General features: G+C 37.6%; 1 protein-coding gene across 4 annotated transcripts in view; it reads right to left on the reverse strand.

The window, feature by feature from the left end:
* Positions 1–2,427: 2,427 nt before the first annotated feature.
* The window catches only part of rho-5 (rhomboid-5), a 157,047-nt gene continuing 131,714 nt past the window's right edge, over positions 2,428–27,760 (reverse strand). For 3 of the 4 annotated variants that reach the window (XM_034974928.2, XM_069502672.1, XM_069502671.1), the window contains 9 exons: positions 22,237–22,418; positions 19,916–20,080; positions 15,003–15,216; positions 13,430–13,636; positions 12,508–12,528; positions 12,259–12,347; positions 11,626–11,881; positions 10,637–10,891; positions 2,428–10,334 (listed from right to left, as the gene is read on the reverse strand). In XM_034974928.2, coding sequence (XP_034830819.2) covers positions 9,903–10,334; positions 10,637–10,891; positions 11,626–11,881; positions 12,259–12,347; positions 12,508–12,528; positions 13,430–13,636; positions 15,003–15,216; positions 19,916–20,080; positions 22,237–22,418 — 1,821 coding nt within the window. In that variant the 3' untranslated portion in view covers positions 2,428–9,902. The remainder of the gene's footprint in view (positions 10,335–10,636; positions 10,892–11,625; positions 11,882–12,258; positions 12,348–12,507; positions 12,529–13,429; positions 13,637–15,002; positions 15,217–19,915; positions 20,081–22,236; positions 22,419–27,760) is intronic. The other variant, XM_069502670.1, reaches the window with a different exon arrangement.

The raw sequence follows: 27,760 nt of genomic DNA on the forward strand, positions 1-27,760 counted from the left end.
GAGTTACTGTGTTCTTATCCGATCCATGCAGGTACATGACTGCTTCTAATCACAACTTGAAGGTTATGTGCACTTCTCCACCACAGATGCCGGCCAAAACCACTTGTTCATCTCACATTCGTCGACCTCATCGTCAAGTCGGGGTCACAGGGTCGTGTACATCATCAGAAAAGTTGTCGAACATGAAAAAAATGGTAACAGTTGAATAATCTCGGAAATATTGCATTTAAGCGACACCAGTATCAAGTACATACCTACTTGATTATATCAGACCCCTGTATATAACCCAAATTTTGCACTAAAACCATTGATTGACCCATTGATGTAGATATGACCGTTGTTATTGTAAGATTATTATTTCTATTTTTAACTAAAGCACATGTACATATTTCTTTTTTTAAAATGATTGTTGAATGATTTAAATTAAGACTTGAATAAAATTATATTGTCAACATTACTTCCTAGATAGATAAAGTTATATATAAATGAGTTTATTCATTCTAAATTTTCACATTTTATTATGCTATGATAATGTACTATAGGTAATAATTTGCACACTCAGTTATTGGTTGAATGTGTTAGATCAAAACAGATTTAAGACCAAATTGTACCACATTCTAGCAAATAAACTCTACTTTTTTATTTCTACACTAGCTCATCTATTAAGTACTTACCTACATAATAATCTAATTGTTTTCTTGATTCTACTTTAATATAGGTAGGTGCCTATTTGGTTTAAAGTATTTCATATCACTTATTACCTTATTTCGATTTTAAAATACAAGGTGTTAGTACTACGGTGCGTTGCATCCAGTCTTGAAATTAATACTAATACTCCTTATAACTTCATAGATCAAATCTTGGACTAGGTATGTCCCTACATAATAATCCATTAAAGCGGTCAGAATAAAACTATAATCCCTTACTTTGAACTCTCAAATAAGTCATAATGCTGATATCTACTTACTATTAATAATTATAGCCTTCACTTACTCTGTTCTATATCAATTGGTAATATTGTGACTTATCAAATACCTACTTAGGTATTTTGATGCAGTAATCTTACATTAGGCACTCTTAATATTCACCCATGCTTTAATGAACATCCACTGTAAGAAGGTAAGTACACAGATTCACCGCTTTCAATACAACCTATGGATGCATTGGACCCATCGACCTACGTACTTCTGCTTGTTCCAGACAGTATAAGGTGCTTTCCTCCAACCAATCTCTTGAGTAGTTGCGTTGGAGACAAGTCCTCCAACTCGACACAGGTCTACTCAAGTACTCCCAAAGTAATAGTGTAGCACCATTGCAGTTTGTATGTATTTCATATTCACTTTGTTATTCGTTCAGGTAGGTTTCTTCATATAATTTCCGATATAAGTACCTAATAAATATGTTGCTATGCGTCTTGTACAGGCACTTTTAACATCTTCCAGGATAGACCCGCATTTTTGGGCATGAATCACATCCAATCTTCTGATATAAACAACTTAACCTCCAATCCGGGTTTATTAGTCTTGGGATGACCCTAGTATGAATCAAACGCAGTTCCAATGTCCACAGTCTTATATTCAGGTACACTTGTCACATCCACTTAGTTTATATCTAGCTTAATTAATCACCTCGTACTTATATCTCGCTTAATTACTTTTATATCGTTCCTCTTTTACTCCCGCGCGCTGTCACACCTCCACTCACGGGTGACAGATGGCAGGTTTTTCTGTGTTGCCCACAGGAGGTAGGTACTGTTTTTGAGGCGCCATAAATACATGACGCAATCACTCAGCGCAGGCAGCCTAACATAATAATTTACATTCGAGAGCTACCCTTTTATCTTGTGAACCCATCACCAGCCGTATCCATGATGGTTATCAAATTTGTTGTGACCCCTTATCTATACAGGAAGACTTTTGTATGACATATTTTATCAACGTTAGATATTACTTTGAAGGGCTTTCTGATCCAAAGTGGTAGGTACATTCCTTAGAATAACAACCCGTAGGTACATTCATTTATTTCACTTGATGATTCGAAAGCAATTTGTAATCTAATAAAGCTGATGAAGGGGATTTTAAAAAGAAAATATTTCGCACAAATAAAACGCAAGCTATGATAGCCTAGTGGTTAGGAGATCCACCTCTTAATCGGAGATCGGGGGTTCGATCCCCGGACGCACCACTAACTTTTTGGAGCTATGTGCATGTATCACTGCTCTAACGGTGGAGGAAAACATCGTGAGGAAACCTGCATGTCTGAAAGTTCTACATAATGTCCCCAAAGGTGTGTGAAGTCTGCCAATCCGCACTTCGCCAGCGTGGTAGGTTATGGCCAAAACCCTTCTCACTCTGAGAGCAGACCCGTGCTCTGTAGTGAGCCGGCGATGGGTTAATCATGATGATGATGAAATAAAACGCAAACATATTATGATAATAAGGTTTCTTGTTCGATTAATGCTAGTTTACAATAAGATTACTTTACCATATCCTTATGTATTAGAATATCAATTACTTGTATGTTCACAATGTACAATATTATTATGTATTTTAAATGTGGCGTTTCACATCTCGCGAACGAGAAAAGGAGCTTAGAGGAATCATTAAAAAAAATTAGTCGTTTGGTTTTAAAAATAGGGCGTTTAAAAGCAGAAAACCAAATATGTATAAGTACTAAACAATGGACTTACTTACACAAGTAGGTACGCTGGAAGAGGTGTAGGTTATTTTTTTTGCCGACTCGGAGCACCTCACCGAGCGTACCGGGAATTATAATTGACGCTTATGGTCTTCGTGTTCACACTTTGTTGACAGATGTCTCATCACTAATAATTAGAGTACGCTCACATGAGGCTAACTGCTGCTATCATAGTCAAAAAAAAAAAAAATCATAAACAAGTGGGCAATCGCAGGTCCAGCGTACTTGTATCTATTAGTAGAGTTCAGTGGTACTAAACTATCATATTATAAATATCCTGCCGTTAGACCATCTATGGCCTTTTTCTCAATCGAAAGATGCCAAATGCCACGTCAATGTTCGTCCTAAAGTTAAATTCTGAAAACAGTCCGCCGCCGGGCCGCCGCGCCGACCGCAAGGGCACTTTGAGATAACATCGCTGAAATTATATTATTACAACGAAAACGAATATCGAACAATCTCGTTTTGATACCGCACTTTCACATCACGCGAACACGACTTATTTTGTTTCATTGTTTTTATTCTTTAGTATAAAAATACGTACATTTACAACATTATTTTTTGAAACAGCAACGTTTTGAAATGGTAGGAGGTGCAATTGGAATTGAATTATAACAATCGCAAATTGTTATAATCGTACCAATGTAAATGCCTTTTATCAATAATAAAATAACTAATATCTATCCCGGCTGCACTCACGTGTCTAGTCGACGTTAGAGCCCGCTGCGCGTGCGCAAACTGACTCTTTTGAAAAAGGACCCCGGATGGGTTCGAAACTAGTCGCGCTAACGTCGACTAGACACGTGAGTACAGCCGGGATAGATATTATTTATAATGGAAATCACTCACGGTAGTTTAAACGCTAAAATAAAATAACTATTAATTAAACAATATTGGTAGGCATCTAATAAATGTGATTTTATTAAAAGGTTTTGTGGCACTTAGAAGTATTGTGAATTGTGATGCAGCACAAATCGCTAAAATTCTTTAAAATGGGCATAATCAGTTGTTAAAATAATAAAAGTCCAGCATTTTTTTTTAATTCGGACTACTGGCTTTTTTCCTAATGCACAGAGATTACATTATGGTGATATCAGACAGTTCATTTTTTGTTCATTCCTGTCCTTCATTCGGTATCTTTCACTCGAAATGAAAGTCTGAACTCAAAGTGGTAAACAAAATGAGACAATCACACGAGTGAACAACACCGAATGAACCGTCTAATATAAACTTTATAATGTTGATATCGAAATATTAGTAGGTATGTTTGGACATACAAGGATAAAGAATTTTAACTATAAGTAAGTACCTATGTAAATTATTATAAAGGATAAAGTATAAAATATCTACTTACTAGGTGTTTTCTCATTACCATAATAGGTAAGTATTGGTGAGATTATCTATGATCTGAGAATATAAAATAATTTGACCGTCAATTTAATACGTCTACACAATCAAGACTAAACTGCAAGCACACAATAATTTATACACAGATTTCATTTAACAAGTTACAGTTAACAAGTAGTTTCAGACAACAGTTAATTTATTACACATTTATTCGATGCTTTCAGTATATCTGAAAATTATATTTTCTCCAAATAGGTACATTTAGGACGAAGTTTTTAACGTTGTTGGTATTTCTTGATTTTCCTTTTTAATAAGACGTAAGTAAATAATTCGTGTGGCCTCCAACAGAGAAAAATGGCACAACAACGTGGAGAAGGTGATGGATGGAGGAGGAGCCACGATCCTCAAAATAGAGGGACCGACGCGAGAAGAAGAAGAAGAAGTAAATTATAATTGAGCTATATTTCAGCCTTACTAAAAATTAAGTACCTATTTGTCATTTTTGTGCGATAAAAGTACAAAAAGGGTTCATAAGTATAAAAACTTTGTAATACAAGAGATCATGAAAATGATGAGTGAGTGAGAGGAAAACTAGGTAAGTAGGTACTTGTCTACTCCAACTGATAAAATCAAGATAATAAATTATGATAACCACATTAGTTTATTCTGCGCAGTTCGTAGTTCACATTACCTTTTGAAGAATTGTATCAAAAACTTTTGAGTAGGTAATGATAATAAAGACTTTGCTCAGACTTAAGATTGAGTTAAAACGAGACAGATTTATGTGAGAGATATCACCTCTGTCTCGTTTTAACTCTGTCTTAAGTCTAAGCAAAGTCAGTGCGCTCTATAGATCTCAGTCTAAGAGTGTCCGATAACATGTCCCTGCCGGATGAAAAAAGTTTGTTAGTGAAAGTTTGTATGTTCTACGTAGGTAGGTAAGTTCTAACCTACGTAGAACTTACCTTTCGAACTTTTAGATTTATTTTATTGACGTGGATTCATTAATACGTACAAGTAGATTCAGATAGAGTGTTACTCGTTAGCCAGTCAGTCAGTCAAGACATACAACCGACAAATAAACAAAAAAATTTAATTCAATTTCGAAGTTAAAAGTACACTTTCAGTTCCCTTGTTTCGCTTTTGTAATATTTACAATTTACTGATGATTATTTATCATATCAGCTACACTGTTTCAGCATTCACAAAAAAGTCTTCAGTACATTTTTGTGCTTTCAACAAATTTCGTAATATAAAATTATTTCAGCAAAACTATACCTATAAGTAAAAATTAAAGTGCTTGACTAGCTTATTAATAAATTCGGTATAAATCATTCCCAATCTATACAAGACTTACTTGACACTTGCAACCATCTTAACTCTTTTCGATTCATGTATTACGTTTTACTTTTATTTAAGGTAAATAAAATAAATAACCAGGGTATAGTTCCGGCAGTATAGATTTTTTCCCTTCACTAGGTCAAGATCTTTGACTTTCCTCAGACTTTACTAATTAGAGCTAATATGAGACAGATTTATGTCATACCACTGAAATGTTCATATGCAAATACGGTGCCCAGTGATATACCTACTCAGTATAGTCCGTACAAAATGACTTCTCACGCGCCATTTTAACTGAATGGGTCAACTGTCAGGTCAAAAGTACGGTTCACCTTTGAAATAAGGACTAAATCGTACTTTTAACTTGGAATTTGACACAAAAAGCTAAAATGGCGCGTGAGGACACATTTTTTACGCATTATAGGTTTGTTGTGTGTCATACAAAATTAAGTAATTTTTTGCCGATTCAAAGCACCCCACCAAACGTAGGTACCGGGATTTAACATGGTCACTTTTTGCGAAATGATCTTTGCGTTGACATATCAATATGAATGACGTTGACTTATTAATGTATCATACGCGAAAATTTAGTTACTTACTTGGAACTCAATGATGAGAAAATTGAGTTCCAAGTATACTCACATGCCGCTCACGCTGCTATGCTATAATCAAATAGAGGTCAATGTATGAGACATAAATTATAACTCTGCCTCACTTTAACTCTAAGTAAAGTCTGAGAAAAGTCAAAAAGTTGCCTATAGATCTCGGTCAGAGGCATTGAATTATAAAGATCGAAGTTCTCATAAGAGGGACAAGAAATTGACAAGCTGTTATTTTTAGGGTTCCGTACCTCAAAAGGAAGAAAGGAACCCTTATAGGATCACTTTGTTGTCTGTCTGTCAGTCGATAAACCTACAGGGTACTTCCCGTTGACCTAGAATCATGAAATTTGGCAGGTAGGTGGGTCTTATAACTGACTTTAGGGGAAAAATCTGAAAACCGTGAATTTGTAGTCACATCACACAAAAAAATTAAATTGTGTAATAATAAACTAAACTAATAATTAGTATTTTCAATTTTCAAAGTAAGATAACTATATTAAGTGGGGTATCATATGAAAGAGCTTCACTTGTACATTCTAAAACAGGTTTTTATTTATTTTTAGGTATAATAGTTTTTGATGTATCTTGCAAAATGTCGATAAAATACGATTGCATTACGGAACCCTCAGTGCGCGAGTCTGACTCGCACTTGGCCAGTTTTTTACGTAATACATGAACAGTAAAAACAAATCGGTCCTAATGATACATAGTTAGAAATATATTACAAATTAACCATTTAACCTACGCAGACTTCATCATAATAACTATAATATAAATTGACGTAACTAAAATTCATATGTGAGACTTAATGATTAGACTGGAATAATAATTTGTCAATCAATGGAAATAATAGCGAATACATTTTATCAAATATTCGTTTACGCTATTTACATTATTTAGTAATATACTAAATTTTTATATTAAGCCTAATTCCGGGAAACGCCACGGCCAATTTTACAAACAAAACATTGTATTTCAAACACTCGCCATTCATTTTGGTAACAAAGTTGAATAGACTATCGTAAACTCAAAGTATGTAGGTAACACTACCAAAATAAGCGGCTGTAACAGCGCTCTATCACAACCTTTGTCGGATCAGGCTAGGGTTCTGTTACAGCTGTACAAGAAGACCCTACGTACATAGGTAATTAATAAATGTAGAAGAATAACGGAGTGACATATTCCAAAGGAAAAACTCCCGAAATAAAAAATTATAAAAAATACTATCAAATGACACTTTCAGAGAAGATAAATGCGCTTTAAGAGGAGTTTATTGGTAGTCTGCTTCAAACAAAAATAGTTTGGCTTTCATATTATATAATAACAATAAACTCAATGGAATGTAGATGTACCTAGATACTTTCAAGAAACTTATATGAGTGACTGTGGTTCGCCAGATATTCGTTTCAAAGATTTACGGTCTCAAGGATTTACGTACAAATCTATAACGTGTAACTTTAAATACAGGTATTTTGGCGGAAATCTGACAAATCACAAACACAGATATTAGTTTCAAGAATATATTTTGTCTACAAAATGTCATTGACTATAATTGGTTAATATTATAATGAATACCAAACTGTGTTTGTATGAAGAACGTTGGGTTATGGGTAGCTCGCTTGGGAAACTTCTCTTAACAAGGTCTCATTGTGCTCATGTAACTCACCCTTTCTAGCAGATTTTAACGTAATTTGACAAAATTTTTGCGTGTCTTATATATCACAATACAAAATATGGCAATAATTTCCCGTAGAAGGCATGCAGAAGAATCGAGAAACGCAACTTTGTATATAAATAGGTACATCTTACTTGGGATCATGCTAAATTATATTTTACATAGTATGTACAAATATCATTACGCTTTAAAGTACGAATTTTTTTAATGTATTTTATCACATTTTAAAGGTTGGTTAGACATGATATCCAATTAAAAGCACTAAGAGTTATTAATGATTAATTTTAGTGCTTTAACTGGAATCTTTCTACCGCATATGTTTACTAAGAATCGTATTATAAAATAACGCAATAAATACCTACATGTAGATAATAGGTATGCAAACTTATGATAAACAATAAATGAGTAGGTATATTTCACGAGATCAATGTACACTATTCGACTTCGTGATAGAATAAGATGATAATATATCTTCTAATTATTTATTTATTGCGGTCGAACAGGGTTGTTTGAGCATCGATCACGAACTGCTGCTTGATTGCGGAAAAGCTGCATTAATCATCATTACAATATCAATTGTTGTGATTGGCTGAGTTTATGGTATTCTTGTTGCAACAATGCATTGTAACCAATAGTGAGCGAGTATCAACCAATCAAAGGTGTTTGCGATCGTGACGTTGTAGCTGTCATCCTACCGCAATCGAGCAGTTGAGCGCTATAATACTGTGAGATCACAAGACAACGACAATGGCAGTGAAAGAATCATGCCTGATAACCAATCAGTTTTGCCCTCGCTTTAAAATACGCTTTTCATTTCCCACCACACATTAAATCAACTAATTTTGACACACAATTACAATTTTAAATTGTCATTTTCAAAGTTAACAGACGAAGTAATTTTGTACTTAAAATTATATAAAGACGAGGGCTCCGTGCACGCCGACTTGAAGACAAAACTGATCAAATGCGGTGTAAGGCTTCGGCACACCAAACGTGGGTTCTAGTTCTAGGCAAGCCGCGCGATTTCTGACGCAAAGAACTACGACAACAGGGTACAACACGGCGAAGGTTAACATTGTAATGAATTAGCGCCGTGTTTCATTGTTGTTTTAACTATTACCGTCGTAATAGTAAATGCAGTTAGCAAATGCAGATTTAGGTATATCAATAATGACCTCAGAAGAGACTTGTATACCTACTACCTGCTTTAAACAAAAATGCAGCGTTCGTGTGAAATTGTCTGATTATAATTCTTAGTACAATTAATGCAGTAATGATTATGCTCTAGATTAAAGTTAGTAAGCAGTACCTATTCATCTTATCCACTAGTAACAGATGCAGTAATTTAAATTTTGTACTTTTTTATGGCTTCATGAACTCCTTGGCTTTAACATAGTGTAAGGATACGTTTTTACTAAAGTGGAACGAAGCTAAGCGGAGTAGTGTTTAGCGACCAATCAGACAGATGGATGAGAAAATAACAATAAACTGATTGATTTATTGAACACGTCCCTGCTCAGCTCCAATTCAGTGGAAACGCACCCTTGCCAAAGATACACATCGTGATGGCAAAGATAACTATGACACAATTAACTTGGGTATACAGTATTTAAATAGATAAAGATGTTATAATGAGCTACACTGAGGGCAGAAGGACGAGAGGAGAGGCCATTAACAAGACGGTCTGATGGTCTGACCAGATGACGGAATCTAATTTATGGTTCTACATGATCACAGAAATGGCTACCTACCAACAGATGACCAACAAATGATCCATCGAAATTGAGACTTCGTCAGGACCACGATGTTCATAATGCAGATTATTATCGGATAGGCTAAATCTTTACACCGATGACAATGATTGATAATAATTAATAACAATTTTGTCGTAAAAGCTGTGAGAAATCAATTGACAAATAAGTAAACTTATAGAGTAAGCTGTTATTTTTAGTTTCAATGTGTGAAAAACGTTTATCCGCTGCCTTTTTCTCGAAACATCTATTTTGCAAATAAGTACTTACTGTATTTGCTATTACGACATCAGTATTGCTGTTATTTGCGTCAAAAACTGCACTAGCGCTCTAGTGACCAGAAAACTAACTGTCCCTCGTTTAATGTTGTGACTTGTGAACGTTTTATGCTTCAGCAGCGCGGCGGCAGGCCTGAAATGACGAAGGGCGCGCGTGGTGCGCGGGGTGAGGGGGCGGCGGCGGCGGCGGGGGCGCCCGGGCCGCGCGCCGTCATACGCCGTCCAGCTGCCGCACCCGCACGTCCTGCGACGCGCACATGTCAGGCGCGAACGGCAAACACGTGAAGTAGGCGCACGCCGTACACTCGTACGCCGGCGCCGCGTAGAACAACGCGATCAGTGCACACAACATCGCCGCGGCCGACACCAAACACACCCACACCAGTACAATCTTCCTCCGTCTGTCGTATGGCCCGAAAGTTATAAACGGCAACAACGCGTACGCGAGCAGAAACCCAAAGACGAATCCGAACACATGGGCGAAATTGTCGATCCAAGGCAAAAGGCCTAGCAAGAACAGCGCTATCGCAATTCCTACGAGTTTTAAAAGGGCTCGTCGCGGATGCCTCAACAGCGGCCACGCACCAATAACTTCAACTATCAAACACGCGAGCAACCCGAAGTGAGATCCTGCCGGTCCAACCTGAAAATGAAATTGAGCTTAGTTAGTAAGTCTAAAGATTTTTAAACTCATACAAATTGTATGCATGGCTTTTGACATACTGCTCACCGTCATTGCTTCATTCGATTATGAATATTTCCTCAGCGATTTAAGCACAAAGTTGCTTGGATCGTCAGTTTTATTGCCAATTGCTGCTTGAACTTAACCATCAAAATAAAAAAATATATAACACTAAAGACCAACGATCAGTGACGAGTCAATGATGCTGCTTCAAATTACAAAATCTTCTTCTAAAGTTGAAGTAGACAGAGGAATATAATTACCTCAGCTCTATACGGTTCGAAGATAGAAGAAGCCATGTTACCAGCGACACCGCTACCAAGGTATATGGAGGCTATTCTGACGGGGCCTGCCATCTTCTCCAGGTCTCTCATGAAGAGCCACTGAAGAGCCAGGGTGGCTGCTAAGTGCAGGAGGCCTGCATGCACGAACAGTGAAGTCCATGCTCGATACAACTGGTCAGGACGACGGCGACGCATAAACGGTAACATTCCGCAGACGTCGTCCAGGCAAGACACCTGTAACGTGACATAAGACATGTGAATACATTGTTGCACCAAGTAACATTGATGATGAAAATTATTGCAGAAACCATTTCAGAATTCCGTTATTGTAACGGAACGGTTTGGACAGCAAAGCAAGTGGTGGTGTAGCCAACAAAAAAACAGACTTGACGTTTTTAAAAAGCATCTTTAGTAAAACTCCTTCAAGAACGTTGTAAGTTGTTATCATCATCGTCATCAACCCGTTTCCGGCTCATAACAGAGCACGGGTCTCCTCCCAGACTGAGAAGGGTTTTTGGCTATAGTCTGCGCGGCCAAGTGCGGATTGGTAGACTTCACACAACTTTGAGAACATTATTCTCAGCAGATTTCCTCATGATTTGATTTGATTTGATTTGATTTGATTTGAGAACATTATTCTCAGCAGGTTTCCTCATGATATAATTAAACTTTTACAAGTATTTTTGAATCGTCAGATACTAGATGTATCACTACCACTGGTTCGGAATACCTTTCCTACCGAGAAGATGTTTTCCTTCATGGTTAAAGCAAGTGATATTTAGTTGCTTAAAACGCACATAACTCCGAAAAGTTAGAGGTGCGTGCCCGGGATCGAACCCCCGACCTCCGATTAGGAGGCGGACGTCCTAACCAGTATGCTATCATAGCTATAGCAGTTGTAGGTATTTGCAACGAATAATATATCCTCGGATTATATCTGATAAAAAATTAAGTAGCCCCCAACTTACTTGTGAACATAACGAAGCTTCCTCGTGAAAATAACCCTTAACAAAATCGCAGTGCTCCCTCGTAGTGATGACGCACTGGCCATGGACCCCTATACAACACGGATGGCCGATGACTTCGCACGCCATATGCTCTGCAGCATGACCCGCTCGGCCGGCAGCAGCTGAGCCATCTATGACTGACTTGCGACAAATCGGCCATTTTGTTATGTCGTCCGGCCATTCGTGAGGTGCTATTGATCGCGGCGCTTCACAAAATCTGTAATAAAACACCAGTATTTGTTACACCAGTAATTTTTGTGGAAGGAAATGACAAAGTGGAATAACTCTTAGTCTGCGGCCAGGTGGGAGCTGGTGCGTCCTGCGGGGTCGGCCAGCGTGTAGAACAAACTCTTTATATTCACAATTGGAAGGAGGACACGCGGACATGTCCTAGTCGAGATGCACATTGCACAGCTCAAACTACTGAACGGATCAAGCTGAAATTTGGCATGCAGATAGCTATTATGACGTAGACATCCTCTAAGAAAGGATTTTTGGAAATTCAAGGGGATAAAATAGGGGGTTGAAATTTGTGTAGTCCATGCGGACAAAGTTGTGAGCATAAGCTAGTAACTCATAAAGATAGGTACTCACTTAGGATCCAATCCACAAACTGAACCAGATATTCGACCTCCTGGACCGGATTCGCCTGAAGACCACTTTTTCCACGTTGATATTGTGTTCTGAAATGTTCAAAATAAAAATTCAAATAACTAACTTTAGAACAATAAATACGACTAAGCAGTCTAGGTATACCTAACTGCTATAAGCTTAATTTAGGTACAAATTTAAATTCAGGTTTTATAATTTGACCTCAAACGGTTTAATACATTAACGGCTTACCTTTGATACTAATCCTCTAATCTGTTGTTTGCATGTAAAGTATTTAAAATATTAATATACAAAAATTTTAACAGTCGGCATCAATTTGAATTTACAAAGTTATAGTATAAAAGTATCGTAAAATTTTCTCTTTTCCATATTTTCTAATAGAAGGATCCGTTTTACTAATTTAAAAGCCATTATAAGTCCCGCAAATTGCTATTGCGCTGGAACCATGTCACATTTACATCGAACATCGTCAAATGACGTCATTTGACGTATATTTCAGTAAAAATATACTATCAGCTCGAAACTTCGGTCTAGTGCTGACGTCACTAAATTGGTGGCCACACTCATTTGCAATTTGCGGGACTTTTACAAAATCCCAATTTGAACGTAAGTACCTAACTTTATTTAAATAATTACAAACAAAGCATGACGGTAGTGACGTGCAGCACCAGTAGTATCTTGACAAAACTAAACGCTTGCACAATTAACAAAGCCCGCTCTTCACTTCGCGGTGTTCCCTGTCTGATGTTAGATTTTGTCTTAGTTTTTCACAAATCGCGGCTGTGACTTTGCTCGCAGTTGTGCGTGAACTCTGAGTACTACGTGACAATAATTAAATAGTTTGCGACGCACTCTTTGTCCTGTCGTCTTACTACACTAGCAACTTTTTGGAGCCTAATCAGTCAACCCCTTTATCACTGAGTGGTCACGTAAAATAAAACTGATATTGGACGCAAAGCCGCTCAACAATCCACACTTTAGTTTCGTTACACTCATGCTACATGTCACGTGTGTGTGAAGAGCGGACTTAATATAAAGATGTTACAGAACACTGCGAAGTCTCCTAGCTACGCGCTCTACAGTCTGAACGCTTTCATAAATTTCTTGTATGAGGTATGTGTCAGTCATATTTTTATAAGAGGCAAATGCTTACCGAACAGTCAGCCTTTGAAGACTGCACACAGCCCGAGTCATCGTTCCGTATGCAGCACGCCGTGTCCCTCTCCCTTCTCGCTGAGGCAGCTATCGCCCTCGCTATCCTCGCATCCTTCCGCATGCATGGTGCAAACTTAGCTCCTAAATGTATGAGGTCGGCCGCCCGTGGTCCCAACCAAAATGAAGCTGGTTCTTCCCATTCAACCTTAAAAAAATTAAAGACACACATATTATGTAAAATGTCAATAAAATTAGGATAAAACGGTTAATAAATTATACTGTTTACTTTACTTTAAGATTCTTATGATATTAAGTTCTAAAAAAGACGTTTCACGTAATGAAACACTAATATTATAATATACTTAGTATTATATTATTTTAAATAATATTGAACTCCACTATATTTTGCACTCTTTAAAAACTAGATAGCATCAGTTAAAACCAAAAAAATAACAATGGTTTTACACTTGGTAGAACCCTGTCGTCCCGTATTTAAAAATGACGTCTTTAGAATGACTAGGTACCTTTTTCAAAATTGACCTCAGAAACTTCAATCTAACAGAATTTCAAATTGGTTCCAACCTCTACTAACCCAAGCGACGTGTGTCTACCGGCTAGTTATATAATGATATATTTTTATTTGTAGGTTGTACCTACTAAAACTTTTTCGACCACAGTAACAATTGCCTTTTTTCTTAGTCTTTCTCGATTATAAATACAAACGTACCAGGTACATAACATGTAGAAAGACTAATGCAATAGGTACTCCGAATTACGAGTGGAAACTGGCAAGATTTAAAAAATTAAAAGATCATTATAATTAAGACAGAAAACTTTGTCAAGTTTGAGCTAGAAACGAACTAATGTTGCATATATAATGTTTGTAACATCCAGTTGCCTTCCCACTCCCAGGTGTTCCCGCATTAAATGCTGTAATGTGCTTCGCCTAAAAGCTTTACGTTGTCAACGTGCGCCATTTAAAACTATACCAAGAAAGGAGTTTTGAGTTGCGGTATTACTGCTCCCGCGGGCTGCATACAAGTTACGTCGCTGTACCTTTTCAGTATAAAACTAAAATGTTAAGTTTCCACAATATTGTGTAATACCGCAGAATAAAGGCTTTCTTACTTATCAACTTTTACTTAACAATTTACATTAAAGTGTATCTTTTGACCCAACTATCTTTAACGGAGTTTTGCGTAGTCATTTAATTTGACCCATGTTTTAAAATTCAGTTTGCAAAGAAGCGTTAAATACTCGTCATGGTCAAACGATAGACGTTCTCTTCTGGCCATAGATCTAGAACACAGCTTTCCAGCACTTCGGGTCACCAATATCCATCGATTGTTCGAGCTATCTAAGTATATGTACGCCCCATTGCCACTTCAGTTTAGAAACTATCGGTGATTCTGGTCAGCTGAATCCTCTTCTTACATATAGAAAATATTGCTTGTCTTGCCTATATGTTACATAATATGCATTCGAACATCGTTCATCCGACTGAGCTGAAACTCTTTACAGTTATTGTCTGGTACTTATTAGTCAGTTAAGTATAAAAATTAACTTATTACCTGCTGTAAACTAAGGCTCTTCACCAGCACTTGTCCGGAATGCGTATGCCTTCCGAAGCCGACCGGTCCGAAGCCGTAGCACAGCAGAGACAAGAGAAGCACCAGCGTTTGGACCGTGCTGACCCACCACGTGAAGTACGGCCTATAGTCCATGAGCTCGTCTAACTGACGGGCTACTTCTTCTTGGTGTGTGATTGATTTGCGAAGGGATCTCCTATAAAGAAATTAGCAGTTTGTAGTTTGATAGATCTAATCCCCCTGGGCCTTGGCAGAGTGATCTAGAGTGAGGGAACTCTTGGTTTGATCCTGAATCAACGATATTATGGCAAATATGAGGATATGGTGACGTAAAACCAAAAAAAATAGGGCTACTTTAGGGCCACCTGCATCAAATGTACTAATATTAGACGCCTGCCAGAGACGTCGAGGCTTAGACGTTTTGTTCGAAGTTCCCTAACTGTCGTTAATTAAATAAGAATCACCAGACTGTGCCTAATTTGGTTTTACAAAATGTTATTTGTATCAGGGAGCCATTGCAATGATCCAAAATGATCTTATTAAGGTTAGCCCATCTAAATATAACAACATTGATTAAGTGATTTTTTGTCTGTGCCAGTTTGTACCGTATTTGTTTTAGTTCTTGTATTACTTAATAATTATTCACCCGATTAAGTTGCAACTTTTTACAGTTGTTGCTCGAATTTGCAGGAAGATTTTTGCAGAGTATCATCAACGTAATAGGTGACGCGTGAATCGTTCATATACGAAGAAGCAATGCATGCCGGGCATTAGATAATTCCAAATAAAAACTATCACTAAAATAAATGCAAGGGCCCATGACAAAATACCTACAGTTAGGGTGGTTCCGCACTCATCTGATTTGAGTCCGTGACAATACATTCCTAAGTAGTCATAGAACTATATGACGTATATATTTTTTATAATATCCGTATTTTCACGGATTAGGATCGGATGAGTGCGTGATCGCTCTTAAGCTGTGAGTTAAACTACGAGGTAAGACTCGTATGTTATGGAAACCTCTGACGACGATTACTAAATTGTACAAAATACTTTGGAAAATTGCGTCAAGTCTTCAATTCGTCGATACCCCTGTAACAATCATGGACTCTCATACTAATAGTCTCCCATACTAATAAAGCAATAGGAAAATTTGTTGTAAAGAGTACAAAAATATTAGGTTAAAGTTTATAAAAACCAGTTTAGTAGATTATAATAATGCTGTACTAACACATAAAAACATAAAATGACTATTTTAGAAGGTCAAATTTACAAAACGTTATAAACACTCGTATAACGAGGAAAACTGCAGTTGGGAAGTTAGTACATGGGAACGACCCAGCGGTCGATGCCTAAATGCCAAATGAGTTGTCGCGGGTGTTGACGGACCACCGGCGCGGCGGTGCTTGCATACATTGAGTGCTAAGTGCAAGGGAACGTGCACAGAGGGAACACGTTCTTATCTGTAGGGCCACGCATGTGTCTGAAACTAGAATTGAATTGACTAGAGACACAGATAGGTCTGTTGATCTCTATGTTAAACAGATATTGCTTGGAGTTCTGCACTCTTCTGATGGTTTTTATAAATACAAATACATAAATCAACTTTAGCGTTTGAAGACACTCATGCGAAGGAGGGTCGGAGCGCTCTGATGTTTGTACGTCCTGCCTAAAGGAAATCCTAGCGTCTCGGTGCTCTGAGAATCTTTTGCTAAAGTGATTTCTAACGTGAAATATTTTATCGCTTACATGTATAATACAAATACATCTAAAACCTAAAATTGTGTGGGGATAGTTATATACCCTTCTGAATGGCAATAATATATTAATACAAATGCATACACGACAAACTCGAAGGATTGGGGTCTGGCCTGCGAATATAGCTCGTTTCGACGATACCGTAGTGCTGCCGCTCATCCTTGCGATCTTCTAAAGATCAACTGTGGGAATGCACCACGATAAAAATGCAACTCATGTTCATATTCATGATCATTATCATTATCGTAATCATCTATTCTCGATCGAACATACGCGGGACGCACCGCTTTAAATAGTATGCTTGCATACGTTGCGCTATACAAAAAATGATGACGTGTTGTGGGGGGGGAACTACTGTTCGTTGGTATTTCATGAGATAAATTGCTCTCTCAATAACTTGAGAAATCAAGAACAAACGATGGGATACTAAGGGAAGGTAGAAGTTCACCGTTGATGGCGTGGCGGAGCGATCAACCATCATTTATCTTTTAATCTTTTCACCCATAAGATAAATGATGCCAATACACAAAGCTCTTCTCCTGCTTCACCGGAGAACAGCTTGCACACGTCTAATAGATTCGGGTTTTAACTAATGTGTTCTTCTCGTTGTTTACGGCATGATTCTATCTTGTTGTCCATACAAAACTAAAGGAAGATTTACTTATTTAGATTCATGCTTAATAGGACTTAATACGTGAACCAACGGATTATTGTTTAGACAAATCCAATACACGAACGCACGTTTCAAAATAATGCGCGAACACATACTTTCAAAGCCCGAACGCGGTAGTCAGTTGAATTTCAATACGCAAACAACCGGATGATTGATTAGACAAATCCAATACACGAACGCACGTTTAAAAATAATGTGTTAGTTATCAATATGTGAACACCCACTTCCTTTGCTCAAACCCCGTAAAATCATTTGTCTGATGAACTCATTACTTCTGATACTCTAAAAGTTCTTGGTTTATTATGGGCACAACACTGCCAAAAGATCCTTCTGCTAGATGATGCACGTGCCACTTTAAAATTAAATTAGGAGTAACATTTATAGGTAGTTCTGTATCTGAGGTAGGGCAGGGCTTTCTTAGGGAGGACCACAGGTTAGTTACACCCCGAAGCCTAAAGACGAAAGTCTTTCATGAGTGTGTCCTACCTGTTATGACATATGGCGCTGAACCGTGGCCACTGATAGTTGGCCTTGTCCACAAGTTCAAAGTCGCTCAGCGAACTATGGAGCGGGTTATGTTGGGTATCACTCTGTGGGACAAAATCCGTAACGAGGAAAGCCACAGGAGAACCAGAGTGACCGACATAGCTCCACGTATCAGCCAGCTTACGTGGCAGTGGGCAGGCCACGTCTGCCGTAGAAACGAAGGTTGCTGGGGCAGGCGTGTTCTGGAGTGGAAATCGCGTATCAGCAAGCGCAGTGTAGGACGACCTCCAACCCGCTGGACTGAATGCAGCGGGAAGTGGGTGAATGAGGGACGGCGGAGCATCATGTGTGTTGGCGCGCTCTTGTGAAAGCCTATGTGTGTCCAGCAATGGACGCAAACAGGCTGATTGATTGATTGATTGACAAAATTATTATTAGTATTTTGTTAATCATGCCCGCACTTAGTATAATTACCTATCAGTTAGGATTCACTTAGGTACATGTTTGCATTCCTATACTATCATAATATTTAAGCAAAACCTCTCACTAATAAGGAGACATATTGGGGCCAATTCTCTTGTACACAATCTCTTAACTAAATTAAAAGGTCTAAATCTAGTGCTATCCTTTTCCGCAAGCAATATTATGAAAGGGATAACAATAGATTTAGACGTGCCATTTTAGTTTAGAGATTGTGTATAGGTGCAACGGATTTAGCCACACTGGCAGCAAAAAGCGAATATGCGAGATAACTGTAAATAAAAAAAAGTCACCGAGAAAAAATCGCGAAACGTCTCATAAATAACACCCAATGCCATGTCCACGAGGTATTAATTTAAAAAGCCATTACAGCAAGTTAAAATTGGAATTTCTGGTAAGCAGGGTAATAAATTGAGACACGTGAATTATGTGCGGTTCAATGTTCTTTTATTATTTAATTACTATTATTGTGTAACAATTTATAGGGCGCGTTGACAATAACTACAGAATAACGGTTAAGTTGTGAATATTACAAGTTTTTTTAATGAAAAGGCTTTATGTTTCGCCCAGAAATAAGTCTTGAGTGGAACCTGAGCTTACTTTAACTTTTTCCAGACTTAAAGACAAAGTTAAAATGAGACAGATTTACCTATATACCTACTTATTCACATTAATCTCGTTTTAACCGTGTCTTAAATCTAATCTAAATATATAAAAGGAAAAGGTGACTGACTGACTGATCTATCAACGCACAGCTCAAACTACTGGACGGATCGGGCTGAAATTTTGCATGCAGATAGCTATTATGACGTAGGCATCCGCTAAGAAAGGATTTTTGAAAATTCATTACCTAAGGGGGTGAAATAGGGGTTTTAAATTTGTGTAGTCCACGCGGACGAAGTCGCGAGCATAAGCATGATATTCAGAATAGAGAAATTTCTTTCATCAAATATTAGGTATGTACTTATTATTTATTGTCCCGTTTTTGACGATATTATTCCAAATGATATTTTGTTAGCCATAAAAGGATGTATGAAATATCAAAAAATATTATTTCTACTAACTGTTAGCTTTTTAAATATTGATTTCTTTCGTGAACAAGTTGCGTCCCACATTAGCGCCCGTCCCCGTTCCCAGGGAACCAGCGTCAATTATATATCATTGATAGATGTCTCATTTTTCCGTGTCACTAAAATTTAGTTCCGAGTACGCTCACATGATTCTCTCCGTTGCTATCAGCGCCAAAATGGTGAAAATCAAGTTGTTTCAAAAAAGGTCGGCAATCGCAGGTCCAGCGTATAATAATAAGTTGAGGTCAGTGCACGTCTGGCATAAATCTGGTCTCGTTTTAGGTGTAAGAAAATTCTGAGCAAAACCAAGTACGCTCTATAGATCTCAGCCTTAGACATTGTAGTTAGAAGAGAATAGAAAAAGAATTATATAATATTCTAACAGATGCTACGATTCTTGATTAATGAACAACAAAGAGTCCGCTTACCTGAAAAATCTTCCAACAACGCCCATTCCAAACTGCCTTCTATTTGAATTGTCTGCTAAAGGTTCGAGCATGGGAGTATGGATACGGATGCCTCCTGCTCCCCAAGATACGCTCCGTTCTGGTCTTCTATACTCCACACTGGAAGACCCGAGTGGCGATCGGGCTCTGCAATATAGAAACATAAGTCAAAGTTACATTTTTAGACCCGATATGCACACCAAAGCGGAAATAGACGGAGATGCGTTTAGCAGATCAATTATTTTTAAATCTATGATCTGATAATTTTTTCACGTCATGTGCCAATAATCTGACTTGACTGATATGATTGGTCTGCTAAACACACGGTCAGATTAATTATTAGTAATATTCTTCTTCCCTGAAACTCAAAAACAGCTATCGCACTTTTAAAATCGAAGACAAATTATTATTTATAGCTGATAGTCATCAGCAGCTCGAAGAACCTAAGGTAGAAGGTAAGGTTCAAATGAAATTTAATAAAACTTTCAGAATATAAATCTAGAAGTATCCTCATAATCAAATTTACCTAAACAGAGAGATATAATATTATTATATTGTATACGTGCATTAAGTACCGCCCGTTGTTCACAATTGGACAGTTAGATATCTACATAGGACAATCAAATATATTAGAATCTACTAGAATACTGACAATAGCTAACTCGTTTATGGGTTTATAAGTTGAAGATTGAAGATTTTTAATTAAAAATACGACGAAGCAGTCTTCTCAAGTCTTTTAGAACGTCAGCTACGGTAAGAACATGCATATTTTTTAACTGATGACAAGTAAGTAATACGAAATGAAATCGTAAGTAGGTTTATAATTTTTTTTCTCAATTATGGTAGGTACCTAATCATCTTAAGTTGAAATAAATAAGGCCCCATCAAATAATATAAACCAAACTTTAGCCCATAAAATCTAAAATTTTAACATTATATTTTAACACCTCATCTGGTGACAGAAGGGCTGGCTCATTTTTTGCGCAACGGATCAGCCTGGCTGTCCAGCGCGGAAATGCAGCCAGTATTCTTGGCACCATTCCACGCGGTCATGATTTACATAGTAATTAGATAAGGCTAGCTAAAAAAAAAAATGTGAAAAAAAATTTTACATGATTAGATTATATCATAATAATATTAAAATTTTAACTAACTTACTTAAAATTCATCATGTTTTATCTTAATAGTTTGGTTCAGCTAAGCCGCGGCTGTTTAATTCTCAAAATTAAACCGTTACGTGCAATTGTACCTATATGCGAACTCACTTCTTGCATACCTAAAAATAAATCCTAATATAAAATGCAGTCTGGTTGACTTTGCATTTTATAATAAATATTTCCATTCCCGAATTCTTTAATAAGCGGTATCATAAGTAAAAATCCCTGAGGACTTTTATAGCCTCGATGCTAATCCCATCTAATAAACCTTCCTATCGATAGTTAATCCATGATAAGGGATGAAATGGCAATAAATTTTATCGTCCAAGCCTTGGGGTAGTATTTAATCAATAGTCTTTGAGCCTGACCAAAAGTGTTATGGCGTATTAGGCAGTTATTTTTATCTATAAATTTGGACGATGGTTTAATTAAAAATATTTTAAAGGGCACAAAGGAGGGAAGACAGAGTTGCAGGTTAATTCTGTGGAGTTTTATAATTTCTAAATTTCCTCTAGTTTGGCCGTGGCTTAAGTTACCACCCTACCGCCGCCAAGCAATTTAGCGTTCGGGTACTATGCCGTGTAGAAACCAGAGGGTGTGAGTTTAAGAAAAACTGCCATACCCCTTCCAGGTTAGCCCGCTTCCGTCTTAAACTGCATCATCACTAATTATCGTTAGATGAGATTGCAGTCAAGGGCTAACTTATATCCTAATAAAAATAAATAAAACAAGATACAGTTGAAAACTAAAACGATAGAAATATTATGGTTTTTTGTTATTTTAATGTTGTAGTATATTTATATTTATAAACTCAAAATTTTCTTCTTTAATTAATCCCACTCGATACGATTGCAAAAAAATTTTGAAACCCCTTCTTTTTTCGGTAGAACATCCGCCATATTAATTTTGTTCATTAAAATTTAGCCTTTGTCACCAATAGATTGACACCTCATTCATCAAAATCGGCTCAGTAGTTTAGGCGCCACGGTGGAACACATAAATACAAACATACATACATAAGTACCTACACACATACATAGACTGCTAAAATCGTAACTCTTCTTTTTGGCTTTGCCGTAGTCGGGTAAAAATTTTGGTTCAAAACCTTGTTGGTGGCGAGACCACTCGTGTGCGGCTGTTACTTACCCTTTGGTTCCATCAACGGTGTCGCCGTCGTCATGGTGGTGTTGGTTGAGGGGAGACGCCAACGCCTGCGGCGCGAAGAACACGTCGTCGACATCGGCGTCGTCGTGCGGACTGCTCGCCGCGGTACGAAACGAACGCGACAACTGCACCGATGTCGATTGTCGCGATCGTCTTGTCACCGCCTGATGGAAAACATAAATTATTAATGTTATCAGAGCACTCTCCGTCTCTCACTCCGTAGATACAAATGTAGAGTACGCGACAGGTTCAGATGCCAATCGGGGTATGAGGCGGGAGAACGCCCCGCTCACCCGCATCTCACCCACGCTCGCCCGCACCGGGTTAGCGCGGGGCGTTCCCTCCCCGATTGCTATCTCGACCTGTCCCGTTCTATAGTTACGTTCGTATTTGAATTTTAAATTCTAGATTCAGGTATTCAAATGAGAGCCAAACCACATTTGTTTAGGGTGCACTAAGACACCTCTCTAGTATTGTTATTAACAGGTGAAACGATTTCAAAAAATATTAGGATGTTATACATTAAATTGTCTTAGTTCTGGAAGTAATAATGGGTGAGCCCAATGGGTGAACACCAAAAATGCCACTGCTGAATTTCACGAAAACATCTTCCCAACAAAATCAGAATATTCCCCAAAGCACAAACATTAAGACGACGAATAAAAGAGTAAAAAATAGTAATGTTGCAGTAACACTGTCTGTCTGTCTATCTGTTCTGCATGGATACAAAATATGTCATCCACGACCAAACAACATTCCCGCACGAGTCTAAAAGCCGTAAATTAATATAAGCATTTTTGTAGGTACTCCCCCGTAAATCCATTTTTAAGGCTTTCTGCTCTTAAGAAAAGGGGCTGTATTTCGTACAGTTCCTTTCTGGGATATTGCCACGACCACGGACTATGTTATTTACGATGCCATAACGCTCGACTCGATCCCTAAAGACATCGCTTTTATAATTTATTGCATGGAAATATGGTAGCCTAATTCGTCTGTCGCATATTTTGGGGACCACTAAAATGAGAAATTATTAGGGGATGTATGTAGTCGTGGAATAACGTATGCGCTTCTCTCCTTTTGTTTTCCTAATATTTATGCAACTTGGCGCAAATGGCGCGGTACCTACCTACTAAAATTTCTGTAAATCTTTCGGAATGAAAAGCAGTTAGATACATAATATGTATTATTACCAGAATGAATTACTGTTCATTAAATATTAAACATAATATTATATTTTACAGTCTACGATTATTCCATCATAATTATTAACACATTAATAAGCCATAAAATGGTTACCAGTGCAGGCAAATCAATTAAAACATTCTCTGTAATTCAATCAAACTGTTATTCGATGGGTCTCCAATAAAATGTAAATATTTAGCAAGCATTTATGTATCGATATATTTTTTAAACGAGTTTACCTTTATGACACAACTATAAGTATGTTTTTAAATATTCACCTTAGTTCGACCTGCTGGTCGATTCCAGAAATGATACATCAATCAGTACTGGCTGTCATGTAGTTGGCTGAACTTATGGTATTTTGCCCAAATAATTCTTGAGCAATTTAATTTGAGTTGATGTATTTTAGCCAATACGTAAGAATTGTATTACGTTTACGAATTGTAATTAGAATACGTAAGAAAGTGTCGGCCAATCAGAGGTGTTCGTGATTGTCACACTGTAGCTGGCATTTTACAGCATTGACATAATACATTACCGTTTTCGACCGCCTGTCACTAATGGTTGGTACTTAGTTGGTGTCACAGATTAAAATGTTACATTTGTACTTTGTTTTTATCTGTGAAACCAACAACAAATACAAGGATTTTCTTTCTTTTTCTTTCTTTCTTGCTAAATATTATATAAAACGAAAAGGTGACTGACTGACTGTTCTATCAACATACAGCTCAAACTACTGGACGGAATGAAATTTGCCATGCAGATTGATAGCTATTATGACGTAGACATCCCCTAACGGGGTACAATAGGGGTTCAAAATTTGTGTAGTCCACCCGGACGAACTCGCGGGCATAAGCTAGTCAGTTAATAAACTATCAAAGTGTCACTATCGTAATGATAGTAACAAGGTTTCAAAACGGTTAAAAAAGCTTTTCTCGCAATGCAGAGGACGTTTAAAACGTGATCTCGCTTAAATCGATATCACTAGGTAACATTACATAAAGAAACACTTTAGCGAATTGGAATCCTTGAGTACCTACCTAGCTCGTACGGGCGGAGTTCAACGCTCTTACAAAAGACATTACCTCAATTTGGATTCCAACGTTTGGAGCATTATCATAACATTGTTCAAGAAATCGAATGAAAGCTCAAACGAGTAAACTAACACACCTGTGTGTTAATCGTCCCACTATCTTGTAAAACAGAAGAAAATGTTCAAAAGGACTGTGGTGGATCTATTTTTAGAACGCAGTTGATTATTGGGTTGTTATCGTTTATTTTCAATTCTATTACCTACAAATGCGAAAGTGTGTTTGTTTGTTGGTTTATTGGTTTATTAGTTTGTTGGTTTGTCCTTTAATTACGTCACAACGGGGCAACGATTTGACGTGATTTTTTACATGAGTATAGTTAAAGAGTTACATAGGCTACTTTTTATCCCGGAAAATCAAAGAGTTCCCACGGGAGTTTTAAAAACCTAAATCCACGCGGTCGAAGTCGCGGGCATCTCTCTTATAAACTCTACTGTTACGAGAAATAGCCCTAGCACACTCTCCAGTGTTTTCCATATAAGCAACGAACTTGTGTCTAAAAACCGGCCAAGTTCGAGTCAGGCTCGAGGGTTCCGTATTACAGTCGCATTTTTCGACACTTTACACGATTAATCAAAAACTATTATGCATCAAAATACATAAAAATCTGTTTTAGAATGTACAAGTAAAGCCCTTTCATTTGATACCCCACTTGGTATAGTTATCTAACTTTGAAAATTTAAAATACTAATTTTTGTTCATGAACACTCATTTTAGATTTATTCCTTTACTTGTGCTATTAGACCTACCAAATTTCATGATTCTAGGTCAACGGGAAGTATGCTATAGGTTTTTTAGACAGACGGACAGACAGACCACAAAGTAATTCTATAAGGGTTCCTTTGTCATTTTGAGGTACGGAATCCTAAAAGTTGTGATTATTGAAATACATATTATGATATTCTATGATATTGACGAACATTAACATTATAAACAGATATTAAGAGCCTACGTTAAAAAAATACTTGCTTGAAGTTTTTAATAGAGTAGAAAAGTTACTCTATTACGAGTTCTCAGGATGTTCGGTCAACTCTTTAATGTTAAACCACCGGAAAGTAGGTTAAGAGCTAAATTAGGCACCTGTAGCCACAGCCAGTGCAGGTTTATTTTGTCACATTAAAGCAATTTATGGAGTATCTTATATAATAGTTAGCCTACAACAGCAATATTTTACCGCGTTTGACCTAAAATAGGAATATAAAGTTTAAGCAATGGGACAGGTAGAATATTCCTTTAAAAAAACCAGCCAAGTGCGGGGGTTCCACACATAGGGTTCCGTACCATCGTACAACATATTATGTAGATAGCGGCAATTGAAATACCTACACAGTACACACTCTGTGAAATTTTCAGCTCTCTACCTATTACGGTTGATGAGATACGGCCCACTAACAGACAGACACGGATGGACAGCGGAGATTTAGTAATAGGGTCCAGTTGGCTCTCTTCGGGTTCGGGACAAAGTACAAGTCAATGAAATTGTACAATTACGTATTAAATGTATTTTTTAGGGTTCCGTACCTCAAAAGGAAAAACGGAACCCTTATAGGATCACTTTGATGTCTGTCTGTCTGTCTGTCGTTCTGTCAAGAAACATACAGGGTACTTCCCGCTGACCTAGAATCATGAAATTTGGCAAGTAGGTAGATCTTATAGCATACATTCGGGGAAAAATCTGAAAACCGTGAATTTGTGGTTACATCACACAAAAAAAATTAAATTGTGGTCATGAACTAATAATTAGTATTTTCAATTTTCGAAGTAAGATAACTATATCAAGTGGGGGTATCATATGAAAGGTTTTCACTTGTGCATTCTAAAACAGATTTTTATTTATTTTTGTGCTACATAGTTTTTGAATTATCGAGCAAAATGTCTAAAAATACGACTGTAGTACGGAACAATCGTTGCGCAAGCCTGACTCGCACTTGGCCGGTTTTTTACTTGAATGGCATGAATACTACTTTATTTGTAAAAATGGTAAATCAAATTACTTATTAAGGTTCTTTTGTGCTACCTGTGCCGAGATTTAAATACAAATGGAATAAGCGAAAATTTATAATTTCATTTGCATCATTTTGTATCCGGGATTTTGCAAATTTAATGAGAACTCGATACCTTTGTTCGCTCACCGTAAGCACGTAATATTAGTTTACTTTTTAATGAATCAACATTTTTTTTAAATAAGCAATTAAGTTAATCCTATTTCCTGTTATGTGTATCAGTATTTTTTATTACAAACCTTGTTTATTTTCTATTGTAGGTATTTGTTGTTTAAAAATCGAAACAATACTAAAAAAATATCATGAGCTACACAACGAAACATCATCATTTCAACCCATAGCCGGTCCACTACTGAGGACGGCTCTTCTCTCAGAATATCCACCTCGCTGGCTAAGATGTGTGGAGTGGTAGACTTCACACAACTTTGAAAATATTATAACAAACTCTGACATGCTAGTTTCACGATGTCCCTCCTTGGTTAAGGCAAGTGATATTTTTTTTTTTTAATACAATAAAACTTAAAGCTAGCCTTATCTAATTACTATATAAATCATGACCGCGTGGAATGGTGCCAAGAATACTGGCTGCATTTCCGCGCTGGACAGCCAGGCTGATCCGCTGCGCAAAAAATGAGCCAGCCCTTCTGTCACCAGTTGAGGCTATTAATCGCGGTGAAATGTCTCGTAAAAAATTTTTAGCACTAAGACTCCATGGCCCCAGGGTCTCCACGGCAAACGGCACAAAAATGTAACTCTCTATAAGAGAGGCATACTTGCGCCGCTTGCCGTTTTCAGCTGTTTCTGCTGCGGCTCCCGGTCTTGATGCTGTCTTCCTGATATGACACGGGGCCAATGTGTCAACGCAAGTTGCGTCCCACATTAGCGCCCGTCCCCGTTCCCAGGGAACCAGCGTCAATCCATCAGGTCTCTTGCCATCATCCCGACTAATCCCTGCCGGCTCAATGAGCGCAGGAATATTTATGGTGGCAAGAGCTCTTTTAATTGTATCGTTAAGAGAGCCATGCCTAAACAGCCTACCGGAGCTCCTTTGGCAAGAGAGTCCGTGGATTCCAAATTTATCAACCTCTTTTCCACACGGACATCTGTGCTGATGGCACAGTGGTGTTCCCAATCTGAGACCTAGAGCCACACGAAAACTTTCGTTATCTAAAAGTGTGCCGAGATTTTTTGATGGCAAGGCATGCAGCCAATACCCAGATTCCTTTTCGG

Source organism: Maniola hyperantus, chromosome 13 (genome assembly GCF_902806685.2).
Source record: "Maniola hyperantus chromosome 13, iAphHyp1.2, whole genome shotgun sequence".
Taxonomy (NCBI): Eukaryota; Metazoa; Arthropoda; class Insecta; order Lepidoptera; family Nymphalidae; genus Maniola; species Maniola hyperantus.